Genomic DNA, 19,449 nt, shown 5'->3' with positions numbered 1-19,449 from the left:
TCTCAGTTTTTTCAGCACTCTGGGATATATACCATCTGGTCCAGTGATTTGCTACTCTTTAGTTTGTCAATTTGCCCTAGTACATCACTGGACTTCACTGCTAATGCCCTTCTTAATCTCGGCATTATGCTAAATAGTGCTTCCTTCTGGAGATATATGCACAAGCAACATGTCTAGATGTGTCTGAAAATCCTTTTTGATCAGACCAGTGGCACCCAATCCAATTGGTACTATTTTTGTATCCTCTGCTGTAGTGCAGATCAAGATTGAAGCTTTTGGTACATGTTGAAAGAAAAATCAAGGAAAATCAGCTAACCTATGTGAACTATCTTCCACCTCTTCACTCTGGATCTCGGTTTGTAGCCATGCTTGTTTACTCACTCGTTGCTTTGGCATGGTTTATCTTCTTCAGTTTTTCCCACACTACATTTAACCATGTTTTATTTGTTTAATTCTTAATGATTTTAATCTGCTTTGAAACCAAACCTGGCAAAAATCAGAATTTCAAATGTTCATATATAAATAAATATGTATCTATGTGTCTGCGTAGTTTAGTTTGGCTCCCTTTGTAGACTCTTATTGCCTAGGACAGTGTTTCCCAAGCCTTTCCTGGAAGCACACGTATCCAGTCGGATTTTCAGGATTGCCACAATGAATATGCATGAGATAGTTTTGCATGCAAATCTATCACATGCATATTCATTATGAGTATCCTGAAACCCTGACTGGGTTAGGTGTGCCTCCAGGAGAGGGTCAGGAAACACCGGCCTAGGGTAGAAAAGTAAATGAGACAAACTAGAAATAATTAGCACAAAGATCTAATAAAAGCCTTGGAATATGGTTGAATTGCAATCTTACTTTTAAACAGCACATCAAAACAGTAGTAAAATCTGACTTTTTAAAATTACATGTATTGCGTGGCTTGAAACCCTTGATTAATTTTTCATGGTTTCTCTGATAGACTACTGCAATGCTATGTATATTGGCATTCCCACATTATCTTTGAAAGCATTGTAACTACTTCAGAACTCGACAGCTCGACTTATTTCAGTAAATTCCTGATGTGGTCACAGTATACCATTATTATCTGAACTTCACCGGCTATCTTTTAAATACAGTGTTCAATATAAGGTAGCACTGCTGGTACACCTTCTGCTCTGATGATGCTTTTGCCTGGGCTAATGCCATGTTAAAAATACACAATCCAATTCATCAACTTCAATTATCACAATGGGATTTATTAGATGTTCACTCAATGAAACAGGCTCGTTTTTTTGACACAAAACCAGTCTTCGTTAATCACTGCACCAGAATTCTGGAACAATTTATCCGAAAACCTCCATTTAACAGAATGCACTAACACTTTTAAAATGCTACCTAAGACTTTTCTGTTTAAACTGGCATTTTATTGACTTTTCTGTCTAACTTTTGCATGAAAACAAGTACTAATGTTATCAGAGAAGGTTAAGTTTGGTCTCACTTCATATGCCTGCTTCCTACTCTAACTTTTGTTTTATTTTATTTTATTGTTTTAAAATTTTGTACGATTTTTATTATGATTTTTTTTATTTTAACTTGCTTATAATGTTTTATTATCTTTTTAATCTGAGTCTTGTCCAAGTTCCTCTTTTCATGTTGTTGCAAATTGTCTTAGTCGTATCATATTATACATTTTATTATGTATGTATAAATTGTAAATCGCTTAGAACCTCGGCAGTAGATGATTAATAAATGCAAACAAACAGATAACAAATAACAAGATGCTAACAACCAAGTGAATGTGCATTCACTACCATGTTAATGCATAGAATATTCATGTTGTGATACTGCAGAGGATCCTTATCGGTGACATAACAGAGTATAGAAACAGAATACTAGGCTTAGGCCAATCACAAAGCAGTATTCTCATTCTAGCATTCTATACTGCTCTTGAGAGATTCATATGGTTACATACATTTTTTTAACTTGTTATTTTTTAATCAAGCATCACATAATTTGTTTAAAAGGAGAGAAAAGATTACTCAATTCAGCCTTCTACTAATTTATAGCAAATTTTGAAGCTCGCTGCAGTCATAGTATATTGCATCTTTCATTTGCTGTGTTTTATTTTACAGTAATGCTGATCATTTGTGGAGCTCTTGTTAACGGCCCTTACTCCCTGATCACAACTGCCGTCTCTGCAGACTTGGTGAGCTCAGCTGTCTTCACTAGAATGAACTAAATGTGACCAAATCAAAAGGGCAGGAAACTGCGGCCATGGTGCATGTTATGAGTCTCTCCTCATCCAGTCCTTTAAGCCTCAGTTAGTACACTGCACTGCCACACTGGAGATCACCTCAGAAACAGAGAATGTGTCAGTAGCGAAGCCAAATCGAGAAGTGCAGGGCCTGTAAGCCAGTATGCACTTCCAGACCATGCTGTGACCTGCCCCCTCTTCCCACATGGTCTTTATGTTATTAAGGAACCACCACAGGACATGATCGTGCTGCTTCACAGGCCCTAAATTAAATTTCTTGGCTTCGGCAGCAAAATAAAGCTCTGGAATTCATTGCCAGAGGATGTGGTTAAGGCAGTGAGCATAGCTAGGTTTAAAAAAGGTTTGGACAAGTTCCCAGAGAAGTCTATAAACTGCTATTAATCAAATTGACTTAGGGAATAGACACTACTTATTACTGGCATTAGTAGCGTGGGGTTTATGCACTGTTTGGCCAGGTGCTTGAATCCTGGATTGGCCACTGTTGGAAACAGGATGCTGGGCTTGATGGATCCTCGGTCTTATGTTCTTATTTGAATGAGACCAGGACCCCCCAGTTTCCCCATGATTTCACGGCTATAGAAAGGGCAGCAGATTCCACTTATTCCTATGAATTTTGTTAGCATCTGTGGAATTGTCACAGGAGTCTGGGATTCTGGAGAAGATGCTGTCCTGCTATGGGTTGTGGAGAGAAGGCTGTCCGGCTGCATGATGCAATTCCTTCCTCACATGATGATAAGGCAGCAGTAAGAGGAGATGACCAGCAGCAGCAGCCTGACTGCAGCTTTCAGTGGTGCTGAACACACAGCCACGCGTTTGAAAGCAGCAGAGGAGGAGGAAATGGCCTGATGCTGCTGCTGCTGCTGATCAACTAGGAGGGTGAGGAGTACTTGGGAAGGGGATAGGTGGGTTTGAATAGAAAGGCACAGAGTCAAATAGAAGTGAAGGGATGGGGTAGGGGGGCGAGTGAGGGATAGGGGGGGGTAAGAGTGAGGAAATGGATGAAGGGGACAGAAGTGAATGAGGATATGGGGAGGGAGAGTAAAGAGAGGGGGCAAGAGTGCAGGGATAGTGTATGGAGGCAAGAGTGAATGAGGGGTGTGTGGAGGGAGGTAGAGTGAATAAAGGATAGGGAAAGCATATGAGAATAAGGCAAGGGAGGGAAAGTGAATGAGGGGATAGGGCTAGAAATAGGGATCAGAGGGGATGCAGCAGGAGAATAGAGAATGAGTGAAGGGACTTGGGGACAAGAGAGCAAGTGAGGAGATTGGAGGAGCTCTAGAGTTTGAGTGAGGAGATCAGAGGGAGTTCGGAGTTAGGTGATCGGTGTTGAAAGGAGGAGTGTGAGCAAATCATCCCTCCCTTTCTCCAATCCAGAATCCCCTCTTCCTCCTTTCCCCTGACCCCCTTGATCTTGTAAGGAAGATGTGCTTACAGATTATCTGAAATTGCTTAGATCTCAGAAAATGCAAATACATTCTCAAAGACTAGATTTCTTCACACTTCTCATGGTTTACAGGAATTTTTATCGTGGCAGTTAAAGCTCACAGTTGTTCACAGTTACATTAGAGGTTGTTTCAGTTTCATTGTTTAATACATAAAAATCATTCTTGTTCCAAGTGCCCTATAACACCTTCTGCCACCCGGACCTCCTCCTGCACTTGACAAGAACATTGCAAAGTAAATACCCAGCATAAGAGAATAACTAGCTCAGTCTTCCATGTAACGATTTCCAAGCAGTTTCTCTCTCTCACTAAAGCAAGTCCAGCTTTTATAACATTTGGTCTGGGTTGGCGTGGCATGAAGGCAGCCTAGCTGTAGCTACGGCTTGAGTGGGCAACAGATTCATGACACCCACCACCAGAGAAGGCAAGCCATCAGGAAATGTAGCCAGGCTCTAAGCAAGCTTGAGCAAGGCCGGCAAGCAGGAATGGACAGGGAACGTGGCATGCAGGGACACAGGAAAATGTGCAAGGGTGGACCCTGACCTTTGTCTTCAGACACTTTTTTTTAAAGGCCCTAATGGGCTTTATCAATTCATTCATGCAAAGGCATAAGTTCCAGAAGTAGAGAATGCAATAGATATGCCTTAGTCCACACGTTTGGGATAGGTGGGTGTAGAAGTTGGTTCTTCCTAGCCTGGCAGAGACACCTGCTTAACTGAAATGGGCCTCTTAATTAGATACAAAGTCTGCCAAGGCCATAAAAACCTCAGCAAGTCTGAGGCTAATATTTTAAAAAAATCCTAAAACTGATAACTTAGCCAGATAATTTATCTGGGATATTTAGCGGGAATCTCCCGAATAAAATGATCTGTCTGTAGGTAGCTGAATAACTTTAAAACCTAACCAGCTATTTTTGAATCTTGCTTGTTTTGTTTCAGAGCTGTCAGAGTACCTATACCTGAATAACTTTGCCCTCAAAGAATATAACTGATGAGATGTTCCAAAAAAAATGTCAGCAGTGTGAAACCCACAGTCCCCTATAAGTCCAGCCTTCCTCCCCCCCCCCCCCACACACAAACCAAAATCCAGAAAATGGGAAAATATCCCAGCAAGCCCACTTTCTCACTCCCCCGCCTGCCCTCCCCCAGTCAGCCCACATTGCACCTTTCCACCTCTCATACCTTCGCACCATGGATGTGAAAGCAATGCTGCATGCACCCGGAGCTTGACGGTTCTTCCCAGCTCCTGCAGGCATTTGGAGGTGTAGGAAGTTTCTGGTGAGGTGGGAGGATGTGGGTCAACCGGTGGGGAGAGGGGGAAGGTGGGCTTCCCGGGATAGACTTAATTCTATCAATTCCTGCATTTTGATTGGGGCAGAGGTAAGGGAAAGGGAGGGTGGGTTTTCGGGCATATATACCAGCAAATTGTTTGCCCGTTTGGGAGGTGGAAGGGAGGCTCACTCAACAGGGGAATCTGTTTCACATGGTTGGAGGGAGGATCAGGACGGCAGATCCACACTGCTGCCTTTTTATTTTGAAACTTGTTACTGAATATAAAAGCAAATAGAAACAAATAAAAGCATCACTTCAAAGCACTTACAAACTTGTTTATCATCTGGATAATGTCATACAATTGGGTTCTGAGGCCAGCAGGAATTAGGCGAGAGTTTCGAGAAGAGTAGTTAGCGGAATCAGTAGTGTGGACATGGTCAAGGCAGTGTCGGTATTCAGGCAATAGGTCAGGGCAGGTGGAGATCTGGCAGTGTTGGTATTCAGGTAAGGTTCAAATCCAAGAGGCAGTCCGAGAAGGGAGGCAGGGAGGAGAGGACGAGGGCAGGCAGGCTGGAACAGGAATGGAGCAAATCAGGAGCAAGCAACACATACTGCAGGCAAAGGCATGGCAAGAGGACCTGTTACAGAAGCACTGGCTTGGAGTACGGCTGGGGTTTAAATATCCCAGCTGGGCTGATATCTATCATCAGGGAGTGCCAAAAATCTCTTTCCCACCTCAGGGCCTAGAAAATTGGAGCAGACACACATGTGCACACCTAGGGAGAGGCATGGCATGACTAGCTGAAGTTGCAATGGTAGTGTCCTTGCCATGATGAGATCCTAGTGAGGTCCTACAAGCTTGGTGGCATTTTGGGTAAGGCCAGCCACGGGGATGTTCTGTGGTTGGTCAGACGTAACACATTATTTCTCCTAGATCTATCTTCTAGGTTCACTACTTTATCTTGTAACAGATCTACCAGGGAGTTAATCTGCCCCAGCCTCCCATTCCTCTGTGATTCTCTGATCAAGCTCCTCTAAAGAATTACTCATTTTGTCTAGCTTCTCATTTACTTTAGCCATTGATGTTTTATTACCTGGAAACTCCTGTTACAGTCTTTCCTCATGCTTTGGCATTTCATCAAAATCTGGGCATTCTAGTTGCGGCACTCTCCTATGAGCACAAGCTATGTAGATGTCATCTGTCCTGCTCCCATGCCTATAGACTCTGCGGCCTCTCCTTCATTGTAATAGTCAGTAATCTGGCCAGACTTCTCCATTGTTTCTTGTTCTCTGGGTCAATATGTCTATAGCATGAATAATCCCCCTCCCCCCAAACAAAAGAACTGGGATAGTGGCCTATCTCTCAATATTAGATGCTCATCCCAGAGCCCGAGATGGAGTCTATTAAAACACCATTGGTGCTCTCTAGTGCCTCCCACCTTTTTTTTTTTTTTTTAAACACTGCATGGGCATTTTGCCAACAATATTCTTTGAATAAGAACAAAGTTGTCTGAGAACACATTTCCTGATAACTTTAGACCTACTCTCAGGCATATCTGGAGGTAGCCAAATCACGTTTTTGGCAAACTCCAACTATCAGCCAGAAATATATTGATCTAATTCATCCCCAACATGTCCCTTTATCTTAGCCAGATAATGACTTTTCCAGCTAAAGGTTAACCGGATAAGTAAGGGGGATATTAAAAACTCACCATTTAGCCAGATAAATTGTAAGTTATTTGGCTAAATGGCTTTGAATATTGGCCTCCTATGTTTAGTTGTACCAACTAATTACAACTGTGATGAATGTCCAGTTTATAAAGGAATAACAGGTTTAATGCAGTTCTGCAGTGCCGTGATGCCGTCTTGTTTGGTTCAGTTGGCACACAGCTCCTTTAATGGTGACCTGGGTGAGTCCCTTCAATCTCCTTACCTCTTCCCTGATTCCTCCTGTCCTCCCTGCCTGAGAATCCTTCGTCATTGTCCTTGTCTAAGATCAGCTGTCTCTCCCCATCCTCCAAATTCACTTTTTAGCTATCACTCTGCTCCCCAGTATTTATTTATTTTTTATATATGTTCATAGGATACATCACATCGGTTTACAATAAATAAGATATACAATTCAGTAAAACTAATCACAATAAACATTAAATACAATAAAAGTTCAACATATCATAAAATAAATTCAATATCATAAAATACAATTAAAAACTATCTAAAATTCTTAATGGTCCGGTAAAATGGTTAAGTGAGTTATGGGCATGACAATCGAGGAATTAAGTGTATTATAACTAAGATCCCTCCCCCCCCCCCCCCCCCCCAAACAAAAAAAAAATGTAACTGGACACAAAAATGTGAGAAGAGGACTTTGTTTTTAAAAAGTAAAATAAAATGTACAGTAATATGCAAAATTCAGCAAATTTGCCTCGGGAAACTGAGGGCATTGCATAAAATCTATCTAATTTGCCCATCCTCGCTTCCTGCTCAGCTTTACTATCCCTTCCCTTCTGTCAGAGATCTTTCTTTAATTCAATATTGGGAAGCTTTTTAATGCATGCGCACTCTTTCTGGAACAGTCGTCCATCCCCTAAGCCTTATCTATACTGAGCCGGGAGTGCTGCAGAGGCAGTGTTATCTTTCTTGTGCCTTACGTATGTCATTTCCTGACTTAAAGGGAGCCAAGAAGCAGTGCTTCAGATCCAACCAGTAGAAAAGCTGGGAAGTACCTGCTTATATGCACAAACCATATCCCAATTCTCTGAACATGAAGCATCTAACGGGGCCAGGAAGATAATGTCATCAGGCAAGGCAGTGCAGATATATCCCTGTGCAAAGCAAGGATAATTTCAGTCATGTGACTCCTTCAGCAGCAAATGTAACTATGACAGGGCTGTAATATATCTCACCTCAAGGCTTCGTCCAGTTTATAGTAGGCTCATTCTGTCAGTACTTGGATTATTATGTGACATGCATTATATTCAATCATTGCATTTGTTTTATGCTAGGGTACCCATAAAAGTCTGAAGGGAAATGCAAAGGCGCTCTCCACCGTAACAGCCATTATTGATGGGACAGGATCTGTTGGTAAGTCACCAGGCTAGGGTTCCTGTGTTGCCATCAATGAAGAAATTAAAATACATTTGAGTAGCAAAATCTGAGGTCAGTTCTCAGTGGTCTGATGTCCAGATCACAACGCCTGACACCAGATTTGACTCTAATTAGATCAATAGTCTTCAGTGTCCACAGAGGCGTTGACGGTTGGAAGGGCACTTTTTAAAGCTATGCTTTACCTGTGGAAATGGGCTTTTAGAAAATTTCCCCCCATTTGTGCAGGTAAGCGTATATTATGCCACTACCCGTGTAACTCAACTTATAGTATGAAGAGGCATTTCTGGGGGTGAGGCTTGCACTTAGGCACATACATTCCAAGTTTCAAAAGTATGTGCATATATTTTTATTGGAAAAAACTACCCGCATAAATTAGCAGGGGTAAATATGTGCCTGGGATAATTTTCAAAGTGAAAGTATACATACAGGGCCTGATATTCAGCGCCACTTAAATTTGCTGTCCTGGCGTGGTCAGCAGCTGCCACTTACTCAGCTAACTGAGAGGCAGTCTGGGTGGTGCCATTTGATTGATTAGCTCGAGGTCCATATTCAGTAAACTGGTGAGCTGAATAATTTGTCCCGTATATTCAGCGGGATAAATGTCCTGCTGAATATATTTGCCTAAAGTTGTTCGGCTACATGGAGTGGGATAACTTAAAAAAAAACAAAACACCTAACCGACTATGTTTGAATATAGCAGGTTATGTTTTTAAGTTTTCCAGCCTTGTGTGGCTGGATAACCTGGCACTTCGCCGGATATCTTCAAAAGAAATCTAATTAAGTGGTGATCCTGTCAAAAAAACCCCCAAAAACCCCCACTTCATTGTGGGCCTCACGGTCCAATTCCTACCCTTCCACCACAAATATCACAAACCCCTCTGCTGGTTAGGATCCCCCTCAAACCCCTCTAAATTAAACACAAAAATGTTTGTGCATCAGCCCTCTTCCCTTCCTTTCCCAGTAAATACTTAAAATTCCTGCCTCCTCTCCTCTCCTCACATCCCTCCCATGCCACCACCCTGGCTTTAAAGCCCTATCTCTCACCCAGTCCGAGTTTGGGCCCGTGTTAAAGTCTGGGATTGTGATTCAGAGTGATTCCAGGAACTTCTGTGTAACTTTCTTAGTTTTACGTTGATAGCGCACATTTCTAGCGCCACTAAAAAAAAAAAAAAAGTAACGCAGAAGTGTCCGGGATCGCTCTGAACTGGCAAATCTCAGCCAAGTTAGTTAATGGCACAAAGTTCATGGGTAGATGATATTTTCTGAATGAGCATTAACCCCTTAAGATCAGCCCTGCAGGCTTGGTGGGATCCATATAATCAAAACGTATTTACCATGTATAGAGCCCTGTGTGTACTCTCAGCATTATAAGCATGTAACCCTGATCTGGGCTCTCCCTAAGGGGAAAGGTATCACAGGCAGAACTGGGGCTAATTAACTCTTGCAAAGCTCCAGTGGGGGAAAGGATTAACCGCTGGGGTCCAAGGAGTTAGGTGTGCTCTTATCTTTTAAGTGCCTACACATAACCTGGATACTATATTGGTGTTCCAACATTTAAACTTTACTGAAAAATGTGTTCAAAGTGAATAACGTGGCATTTTCTACATTTTGCTCTGGTAATATCCATAACACAATGTGAAGCAGTAAGTGAATGAATCTTTTTTTTTTTCCTTGATTTGTAACCTTTTTTTTCTTTTACCTCCCTGGACTTAAGGGCTACTTCTATGGTAAATGACAAGCTTCCTCCCTTCCACTAAGGTTTCCCCTTAGTTTATTTTTTCCTTTTTCATCTATTTAATCACATTTATCTATCATTTAATCCAAAAGCTCAATAAAAAGCAATAAATACAAAAATGAAAATATAATTTACAAAATTGCAAATACAGGAAGTATATGACTTGATATTATTTATTTCTATTTTAGCCATGGCTCTGGCTTTTCCTCCTCCCAGTTCAAGTGCCCCTGTTTTATTGTAACTTTTATTCACTTTTTCACTCTTCGCCTATTGTTCACGTTGATGTTAATGTTATTGCACTGCTGTTTATTGTAAACCGATACGATATGATTGGTATCATGAGCCATAAATAAATAAATAAATAAATAAATAAGGAAGAAAAAGTAAAAACTAAAAAATAAGAACAAGAAGAATTATCTAACCAAAAATAAATATTTCCACCAACCTGCTTACACTGAACCAATTGTTTAAACCCGCCGAGGGGCAATATTCAGAAAAGCAGCAAATGGAGAACTTGTCTGGCTAAAGTTAACCAAATAGGTTGTCGAGGTTATTCAGCGGGATAAATGTCCCATTTAATATTCTCTTCTAAAGTTATTTGGGTATCTGAAGCTGGATAATTTTAACCTTGGTCGGATATATTGAAACATTTGCCTTTGCTGGAAAATAGAACTAAATCTCATGGTGACTTTTGGTCCACTTTGTTGGACATGGTTTTTCTCTTGGCAGGAGCTGCATTGGGGCCACTCTTAGCTGGTCTCATCTCCCCCTATGGATGGAATAATGTCTTTTACATGCTAATGATGGCAGATGCTTTTGCCTTGGTGGTAAGTGAAAGTGCAGATTCTTGCTGTATTTTACTGTCTCATTCAAACCCTGTCCCTTCAGAATTGGGTCTGCCAAGTCAACCCATCCCAATCCCCATACCTTCTGAGCCATCCATTTACAGTTCATGCTCCTCCAGAAAAGCTACCTCTTTATCTATTCTTCTGTAGATTAGTCATTTCCAGGACCATTAGCTGCTAGGGTTATCATTTCCTCTGCCTGTGGTGCCCCTTATAGAATAACAAAATCCCTACCAAATTTGGTTATTTAATTATCTACTATTTAAAACTTGTAACCAAAAGAATGTTAATGGTCTCTGTTGGTCATCAGGTCTCAGGAATTCTGCCATAGTTTTTTTTTCTCCATATGCTTCATGCTATCTCTTCCCATTCCATTTCTACCCTAAGGCCCTGTCTTCTCAAGCCATTCCTCTCCGTGTACCATCTCTTACTTATCTACCCTAAACATACCATAATATTACCAATCCGCCTGTTCCCCATATTTTCATCTCTTCTCAGAGGAACAGCCTTCATGACAGTGCAAAGAAGATAGTTGGACTTCAAAGATTACACTCATCTCTCAGCAGGTCGATGCACTCTGACTTGTCATCATCTCAACCAGAATTTGAAATCCTATATTTGCCCTCTGTAGATGAGAAGAGATGAGAGATACCCCAGGATATTGAGAGAGCTCAGAGATGTGCCAGTGGGTCTGCTGAAGGATCTGTTCAACAGATCCCTGGAAACAGGAGTGGTGCTGCGTAATTGGAGAAGAGCGGTGATGGTCTCGCTTCACAAGAGTGGTAGAGAGGAGGCCAGAAACTACAGACCAGTTAGCCTCACCTCGGTGGTGGGAAAATTAATGAAGGAAAGGATAGTGAACTATGTACAATCTGGTGGGTTGCTGGACCCAAGGCAGCATGGATTCACCAGGGAAAGGTCCTGTCAGACAAATCTGATTGATTTTTTTGATTGGATGACTAGAGAATTGGATCGAGAGAGCGCTTGATGTGATCTACTTGGATTTCAGTAAAGCTTTTGATACGGTCCCACAAAGGAGGCTTGTGAATAAAATCTTGGGAGTGAGTACCAAAGTAGTGGCATGGATTACAAACTGGTTGACTGATAGGAGACAGAGTGTAATGGTAAATGGAACCTACTCTGAAGAGAAAACTGTATTAAGTGGAGTGTCACAGGGTTCGATTTTGGGACTGGTTCTGTTCAATATCTCTGTGAGCGATATTGCAGAAGGGATAGAAGGTAAAATTTGTCTATTTGCAGATGATACTATGATCAGCAATAGAGTGGACATGCCTGAAGGAGTAGAGAGAATGAAAGGGGATTTAAGAAAGCTAGAAGAGTGTTTGAAGATTTGGCAGTTGGGATTCAATGCCAAGAAGTGCAGAGCCTTGCATCTGGGGTGCGGTAATCCAAAAGAGCTGTATGTGATGGGGGGGGGGGGGGGGGGGGGAAATTGATGTACACAGACCAAGAGAGGGACATTGGGGTAGTAGCATCTGGAGAAATGAAGATGGTGAAGCAATGTGATATAGCGATAGCTAAAGTCAGAAGAATGCTGGGCTGTATAGAGAGAGGAATAACCAATAAGAAAAAGGAGGTGATAATGCTCTTGTACATACAGGTCCTTGGTGAGGCCTCACTACGAGTACTGTGTTCAATTCTGGAGTCCATATCTCAAGAAGGACAAAGAAAGGATAGAGGTGATCCAGAGAAGAGCAACCAAAATGGTGTGGGGTCTGCATGAGAAGACCTGTGAGGAGAGGATGAAGGATCTGAATATGTATACTCTGGAAGGGAAGAGGTGCAGTAGAGATATGATACAGACCTTAAGATACCTAAAAGTTTTTAGTGATGCACATTCTACAAACCTTTTCCGTTGGAAAGAAATCAGTTGAACTATGGGTCATGAAATGAAACTCCAGGGAGGATGACTCAGAACCAACATCAGGAAATATTTCTTCATGGAGAGTATGGTGGATGCCTGGAATGCCCTTCCGGAGGAGGTGGTAAAGACGAAAACTGTGAAAGAATTCAAAGGGGCATGGGATAAACACTGTGGATCCCTAAAGGCCAGAGGATGGAAATGAAGAAAAGAGTGCATGGGAGTAAGTTGATGGTGTGGCGGTTACTACCCTTAACCAATAAGCCTTTATACGCTTGATGCAACTCCATCATGGCTCTCTGCTTCAATGGCAGGGGGAAAGGAGGAATTGGATTCGAACAGCAACCAATGAGGGTCCCAACCTTTATGATCTGGGGAAACAAGTATGGAGGTAACTTGCTGATGCAACAGTAACTACCTTTTTAATCAATAAGCCTGATACGTTGATGCAGCTCCAACATTGCTCTCTGCTACAGCGGCAAGGGAAAAGGGGAATTGGATTCAAACAGCAACCAACGAGGACCCTGACTTTTACAGTCTGGGAAACTGATAAGCATAGGGGTAACCTACATGGCACAGCAGATTCTACCAAAAACTTGCTGGGCAGACTGGAGGGATCTTTTCTGCCATCGTTTCTATGTTTCAATTTTCATTCTTTCATTTCTTTTTCAGTTTTTGTTGCGTCTCATCAGAAAGGAATTGAGCTGGCACGGACCCATAACCAAACAGGCAGAGTGAGTCACCTAAGCAGCTCTTTCTCAGCCCAGTAATACATGTCTGTATCCATTCACTCTCTTAAATCCTAATGCTGTAACACATCCTTCTGTCTACTCATACCCCTTCTGTATCTCAGTCTTATAACACTTTCCTGTATCCAGTGACACCTCTCCTGTATCCCACTACTGTAATACATCCGAAAATCCATTCACACTGCTCTTATATCTCAGGCCTGTAACATATCCAGTACTCCAAGCAATGGCCTCCTGTATTTATTTATTTAGATGTTTTAAATGCCGTCGTTCTATAAGAAGATCACAACAGTTTACAGTAACAGCATTCACTCCCTTAAATCCTAGTGCTGTAAAACATCCCTGTATCCATTCACCCCCTTTCTAAATCCCAGCACTGTAACACATGACCTGTATCCATTCAAAGCACTTCTCCTACCCTGAATTTCTCCCTGTAACACATCCCCCCTTATCCAGTCCCTCTCCTCTTGTATATCCATCCTGTAGCACAAACCCACATCTAGTCACCTCTCCCCTGTATCTCATCCCTCAAGCACAATGCCCCCCCATATATCTAAATTCCCCTGCTCCTGTATATCAATCCTGTAATGCATCCCTAAAGACATTCCCCCTCCTTAATTTCAGCCCCATGACACATTCACCCCTTTCTCTGAAGGATACGTGAATCACCAAACACACGTGGGCAACATTTCTGACTGGACATTTTCTAGGGCTTTTCTCAAAGATGTCAATATTCATGGTTTGTCCAGCTTTTAAAATTCTTGTGCTCTGATCACTTCCAAGTTACCCAGATAAGCAGATAGCAAAAAAAAACCCAATGCATCTGGATAACTTGGTGGCAGTCCAGGAGCATTCTCCGGCATAGTTAATTTAGTCAGATAAATGATCTGATTAATTCAGAGTTAGCCGGATAGCTTGTCTGGCTAAGTCTGGTCATGCCAAGAGAGCTGTCCTAAGTATAAGGATCTGGCTAACTAGGAATTTATCCAGCTCTATTCAGCAAAGCATCTTAATCAGCAGTGCTCCACTGTATATGCCAGATAACTTGTTTGCTCCCCTCAATGCCAGATATCTGGCTCAAAGTGTTTGGAAAAACACTTCTGGACACTGAAATAGTTCTGTGCTACTATGGTCACATAACATGACTCAGTTTAAGCTTTTCTATTACCAGGAATGGACCCGTTTTTTTTTTTTAACCTAAGAGCAACAGCCTCCTAAAGGCACCAACTCTGTGAGCACTAGCCAATGATCTATATCTTCTGGCTTAGATTGTATGCGCTGTGGTTTTAATCCACATTCCACAATGGTGCTGCCATTGGGAAGTCCAAGGGCTAGGCCTGACACTTGCTATAAAACACCAGCTTACTTACATGCATCCCATCTCTCTGCTGCAACAATCTCCAGTGTATGGCTGCTCACTAACTCAAGTCCCCTAACCTGACCCCCTTCATCTCTGGGCCTGGTTACTGTTGGAGACCTACAAGAGAAGGCACGGGTAGAGGTACTGCAGGGGCGGGGATGCAGCTACACCAGGGCTGGATCCAGAGAGGGGTCCCTGGGGCCACCAGTAGTACCATCTCGAATTTTAATCCAATGTCAGACTCAACTGTTTTAAAATGAAATGCTGCACCATGTTTTGTGGTAGCATTGTGCATGCCAAAAAGTGTTTTTCAAATACTTTCAGTAAAGTTCTTGAAAACGTTGAATTGGTGCGGAATGGCAATAAATTTACCCACATGTGTAACTGGTGATTCCTCTGTCTTCAGAGAATATCTGTCACAGGCAAGCAGCTACACTGTCCTGTACTACAGCACCATGACACATCCCCGCATCCATTCTCAGTTATTCTGTTATTTCAGCCCTGTAAAATTGCCCCATATTCATTCACCTCCTCCTGTATCTTAGCACAGTAACACATCCCTGAGCCATTCACAATCCTTTTATATCTTAACCCAACACACTCCCATAATCTAATTGCACCCCTCTTGTATCTCAGCCCTGTAACACATATGCATTCACCCCTTCCTATATTTCAGCAGAGTGACATACTACTGTATCCAATCATAGCCCTCCTATATGCCTATCTGTAACACAGCCCAATATAATTCATCCCTCCCGTATTTCAGCCCTGTAACACATCACTGCATCCAATCATATCCATCTGTATCTTAACAAAATAATAGCCCTCTCATCCATTCATCCCCTCCTGTATTTCAGGGCTTTAGCATATCCCTGTATCCAATTGACCCTTCTGTATCTCAGCCCTGTAAAACATCCTTGTCTTCAGTCACATCCCTCCCATATCTCAGCACAATAACGCACACCCCCTCCTGTATTTCAACTTATTTTTATATCTATTCAAGCTCTCCCCTCCTGTATCTCAGAGCAGGAATATTCTTCTATCTCTTGTTTCCCTTCCTGCACGTATCTCTTATTTTTTTGTGCTTGTATACTACAGCTACAAGTCACAAACTATTAAACCTTAATAGTTTCTGTGTGATGATATTATTGTTCTTCTCTCCCACTAATATTGTCTTGTATTCTCTCCAGGTGTAAGGAGCATTAACTATGATATAGGCCTAGTTATTCTCCTGGCCTTAATTCTACCTACGAACTCTTAAGATGATATTTTGCACAGCACCAGAAGATGTAAAAATGTACCAGAAGATGCTGCTTTGATGTCTCGATCATGACTTCTGTCTTTCTAACTTAGCCTCAGCTCAGTATCTTCTCTCCAAATCCTCCAAGAAGTTGCTCACCATCAAAAGGACTACAGAACCCAGAATACCTTTTGTGCCTCTTATTACATGAAAATTATTCAGATACCAGAAGTGTGTAGCACTATAGAATCTATAAACCCTGCAGCTTTCCTGCCTAACAGTTAAACTCTCTTGACCAAAAGCAGCTGCATTGAAACAGGTGGAATGGGAAGTTATTAGGCAGAATACTGGTCAACAAGTCCATTATTTGCCATTCTTCTCATCCTGCTGAGCTCCACATTCTGAGTTTTGGGAGGTGTGAGCTGACCAATGAACCTCTGCTCTGCTTGCAGCTGGGCACAGCACACACAATGGAGTGCTCAGGGGTTCAGTGGGTGCATGCATAGTCGAGGTGAGCATATATGTTTGAGGCCTGGGGCGTGCACACATGGCAGTGAATCCCCACTATGTCTGTGTACATGTCAGAGTTTAACTTAGGATCCTTGAGAAGCATGTATAGGAGGAACGTGCTGTTGCGGAAGTGTACATGTCATGGCTGTCTCTGTTCCCTGTTGGGTGAGTATGTGTGTGTGTGAGACAGTATATATTAGGAAGTGCTCTGGGGCCTGCTGAGTGTGTAAATGTCAACGCATGCCCTAGAGCCCCTTCTGTAATATAAAGCTGCAGCTTTCTGGACACAAGTAATATAAGGATATAATTTCTGAGAAGAGGTCATGCTGGTCATGCAAGTATTTATTTGTATGTAAATGCTGTTATATGATGCTAAGTTATAGTATAAATTATGTTGCTGACCAATTTTGATCTAAAAACTTAGATTCACATTTTGTTGGATCTTTTCATACACAAGTACCATGGGTAATTAGTATACACACACTGTGCCCCTTCTTTATAAAGTTTCTAATTTTCAGTTAAAACAAAAAAGCCCTGATAAAATAATCCCAGTGTGGAAACTGGGTTTTTCAATTCTAAAGGAACGAGTACTCTGCCAGAGTTCCTGTGCCTGGGGACAGTTCCAATTTTAGTTTTTGTCCAGGGTGCCAATTAGCCTAGAGTTGACCTTGACAACTATTTTGGGGGCTTTTTCCACTATTTCTATCACCTTTCTCAACTTAGCATAGCTGTAATGACAATCCTAGGGCAGACAGCAGCTTTCTCTGTACCCTGACCCTAGTCACTAAAGGTCACGATTATGCAGTGGCTGACACTCTCAGATGATCTGCAGCATCCCCAAACCCAGGAAGCAGAAGTCGGGCCTAGGAATCAAACCTAGATCCTCCAGATGACATTACAATCACTGGCACTGAACCAGTGTGTTGGCCCCCTCACGATCTTCCTGTTTTCAGGGGATGCAAACTGCTCTGATGTGCCTCACGTGCTACCCCCCTGCTATAGGCATCAGTTGTGGGGTTCAAGAATCCAATCCAATGTCTGCCAAGCCATGCTCCTCACCTTACCAGAGACATGACACAGAGGACCATCCCCATATCTGGACAGGCCCCTGCCACAGGAGATAGGATTCTGTTCCTCCCTGCTGGTTGATGTAAATCATTGCTACTTGACTGTCTAACTGAACAATGGTGGGTCTAAAGTGGCTGTGGAGAGTTGCTTAAGTGTTGTACAGGTTTCGCTGATCTAGGCCATTGCTTCTTAATCCTATCTCCAAAGAGATTTGCTCCAGTACAGAGCACACCAGCGAGTCTTTTCTGGTCATCAGGTCAGAGGTCCACAGGCAGAAGAATCTGCAGGCATTTATCCCTACAGCAGAGACTCTCAATGTCATTTTGAAAACAAAAGGTCAGTCTGACCTTGTGTTTATCCAGTTCACACCCTTGTCCACTAGTGCTTGGAAGTCATTACATTGCTTCTGAAAAAGCTTCTTTGCAGCTTCCCATATCTGCTTCAGAATGTCCAGCAGGTACTGGCCCATTAACAGCTGATAAGAGGCCAAATGGACATTAAGCATAGTTCCCTGAAAAACCTCTTGCGCCAGAGTATCCAAGATTCAGGAATCCTTCTCCCAGGGGCACAGATGAATATATTTTGGTCCTCTTGAGAGCAGATTCAGCCATCACAGATTGGTGTGGCAGCAGTTTCTTTTTTTAATCTGGGAGCCTTCTGAACAAGATATATCATTTCCACCTTACTTATGGAAGTCACAAAGAGGGGGCCCTCCCACATCCTTATCTGTACCTTCTGAAGGATCTCATGCACCGGGACTGCCACAAATCAAATGGCCTAAGCTCTTCTTCTGAGTAAATCTGGGAAAGAGGTCCTCAGGTAGAGACTTTCTCCTTGCCTGCAGCCAAGAGGGATTGGAAGGAAGGCTTGTAGATTCTTTGTGATCAGGGTAATCTCCAGCTCTATAGCTATACCCCCAAAAGTATTCTGAGTTTGAGCCTGACTGGTAGGCTGAGGGTGAAAACCCAGATCATACCTAGCTAGCTGACAAGGCCTCTGTTGAAGCCTAGACCCCCCCCCCCCCCCCCCCCCGCAAGGAACTCTTGCATCTCAGGAAAGCTGCTTCTCTCAATGGCCCTGAATTCACCATCAATGTCTATTCCCCTCTGAGAACTTGACATTGATATCTAACCAGCAGACGGCTAAAAGGACTCCAGTACCGGCTGGACATCAGTCTGCATCTATATTTATTTAATTTAAAAAGTTTTATATAACCACCATTCCAGTAACATTCATAGTGGTTTACAATGTTACATACACAAAATACAGGCAATATGGTATATAAAATACAATATAAAAATGTATACAGTTATCAATTCAGCCTTTCAATCCAGACTATCGACTATGGAGCTCTTAGAAGTTAATGAGCACTAAACTGTGAAAGCTCTAGTATTCCGGGGAAGATTTAAGTATGCTGTAAAATGTTTAATATCAAATACCTTCTTAAATAAAAATGTCTTAAAAACCTTTAAATGTAATTTAATCTGTACATACTGATACCAATGTACCAAAGTTCAAAAAAAGCCTTATTCAAGGCCTGCTGGATTTTCCTAGTTAGCTCCTCCTCAAAGATAGCCAACGTGTTGGGAGACAGGAAGGGTGGCTATGTCTTCCTGGAAAACCTGAGGTATATCAATAGAGACACTTGCAATTTCTAGGAATCATAGAAGATGAGTGCTCCTTGTATGAAAACATTTTGGGAATTTCATAGCTGCAGCCAGAATGTCCCAGGCATTGACAGAGGCTGATTCTTTTCTCTCAGCACTGCAACTCCTCAATGCCAGAACCCAAGAGGTTGAACCCTTTACCTTCTTCAGGTGGGAGGAAGTAGACAATGATTGATCACTGTGGTCCTTCTTGGTGCTAGACGTCAAGGGCATCAATTCCCTCTCTATGCTGTTGCGCCAGTTCCTAGGTCCATTGATTATGAAGCAAATACCATTAGCTTAGACTTGCAGCTTCCAAAGTACTTTTCCTTTAGG

The 19,449-nt window shown here is 42.3% G+C and overlaps 1 protein-coding gene across 3 annotated transcripts in view; it reads left to right on the top strand.

Annotated features, from left to right (window-relative positions):
- SLC37A1 (solute carrier family 37 member 1) overlaps positions 1-17,205 on the top strand; it is a 150,384-nt gene extending 133,179 nt beyond the window's left edge. For all 3 annotated transcript variants that reach the window (XM_029578596.1, XM_029578597.1, XM_029578595.1), the window contains exons 16-20: positions 2,115-2,188; positions 7,976-8,054; positions 10,543-10,640; positions 13,213-13,274; positions 15,840-17,205. In XM_029578596.1, coding sequence (XP_029434456.1) covers positions 2,115-2,188; positions 7,976-8,054; positions 10,543-10,640; positions 13,213-13,274; positions 15,840-15,855 — 329 coding nt within the window. In that variant the 3' untranslated portion in view covers positions 15,856-17,205. The remainder of the gene's footprint in view (positions 1-2,114; positions 2,189-7,975; positions 8,055-10,542; positions 10,641-13,212; positions 13,275-15,839) is intronic.
- Positions 17,206-19,449: the final 2,244 nt, after the last annotated feature.

The sequence above is a fragment of the Rhinatrema bivittatum genome, chromosome 15 (genome assembly GCF_901001135.1).
Source record: "Rhinatrema bivittatum chromosome 15, aRhiBiv1.1, whole genome shotgun sequence".
Classification (NCBI taxonomy): domain Eukaryota; kingdom Metazoa; phylum Chordata; class Amphibia; order Gymnophiona; family Rhinatrematidae; genus Rhinatrema; species Rhinatrema bivittatum.
This window is presented reverse-complemented; position numbering and strand designations above follow the sequence as displayed.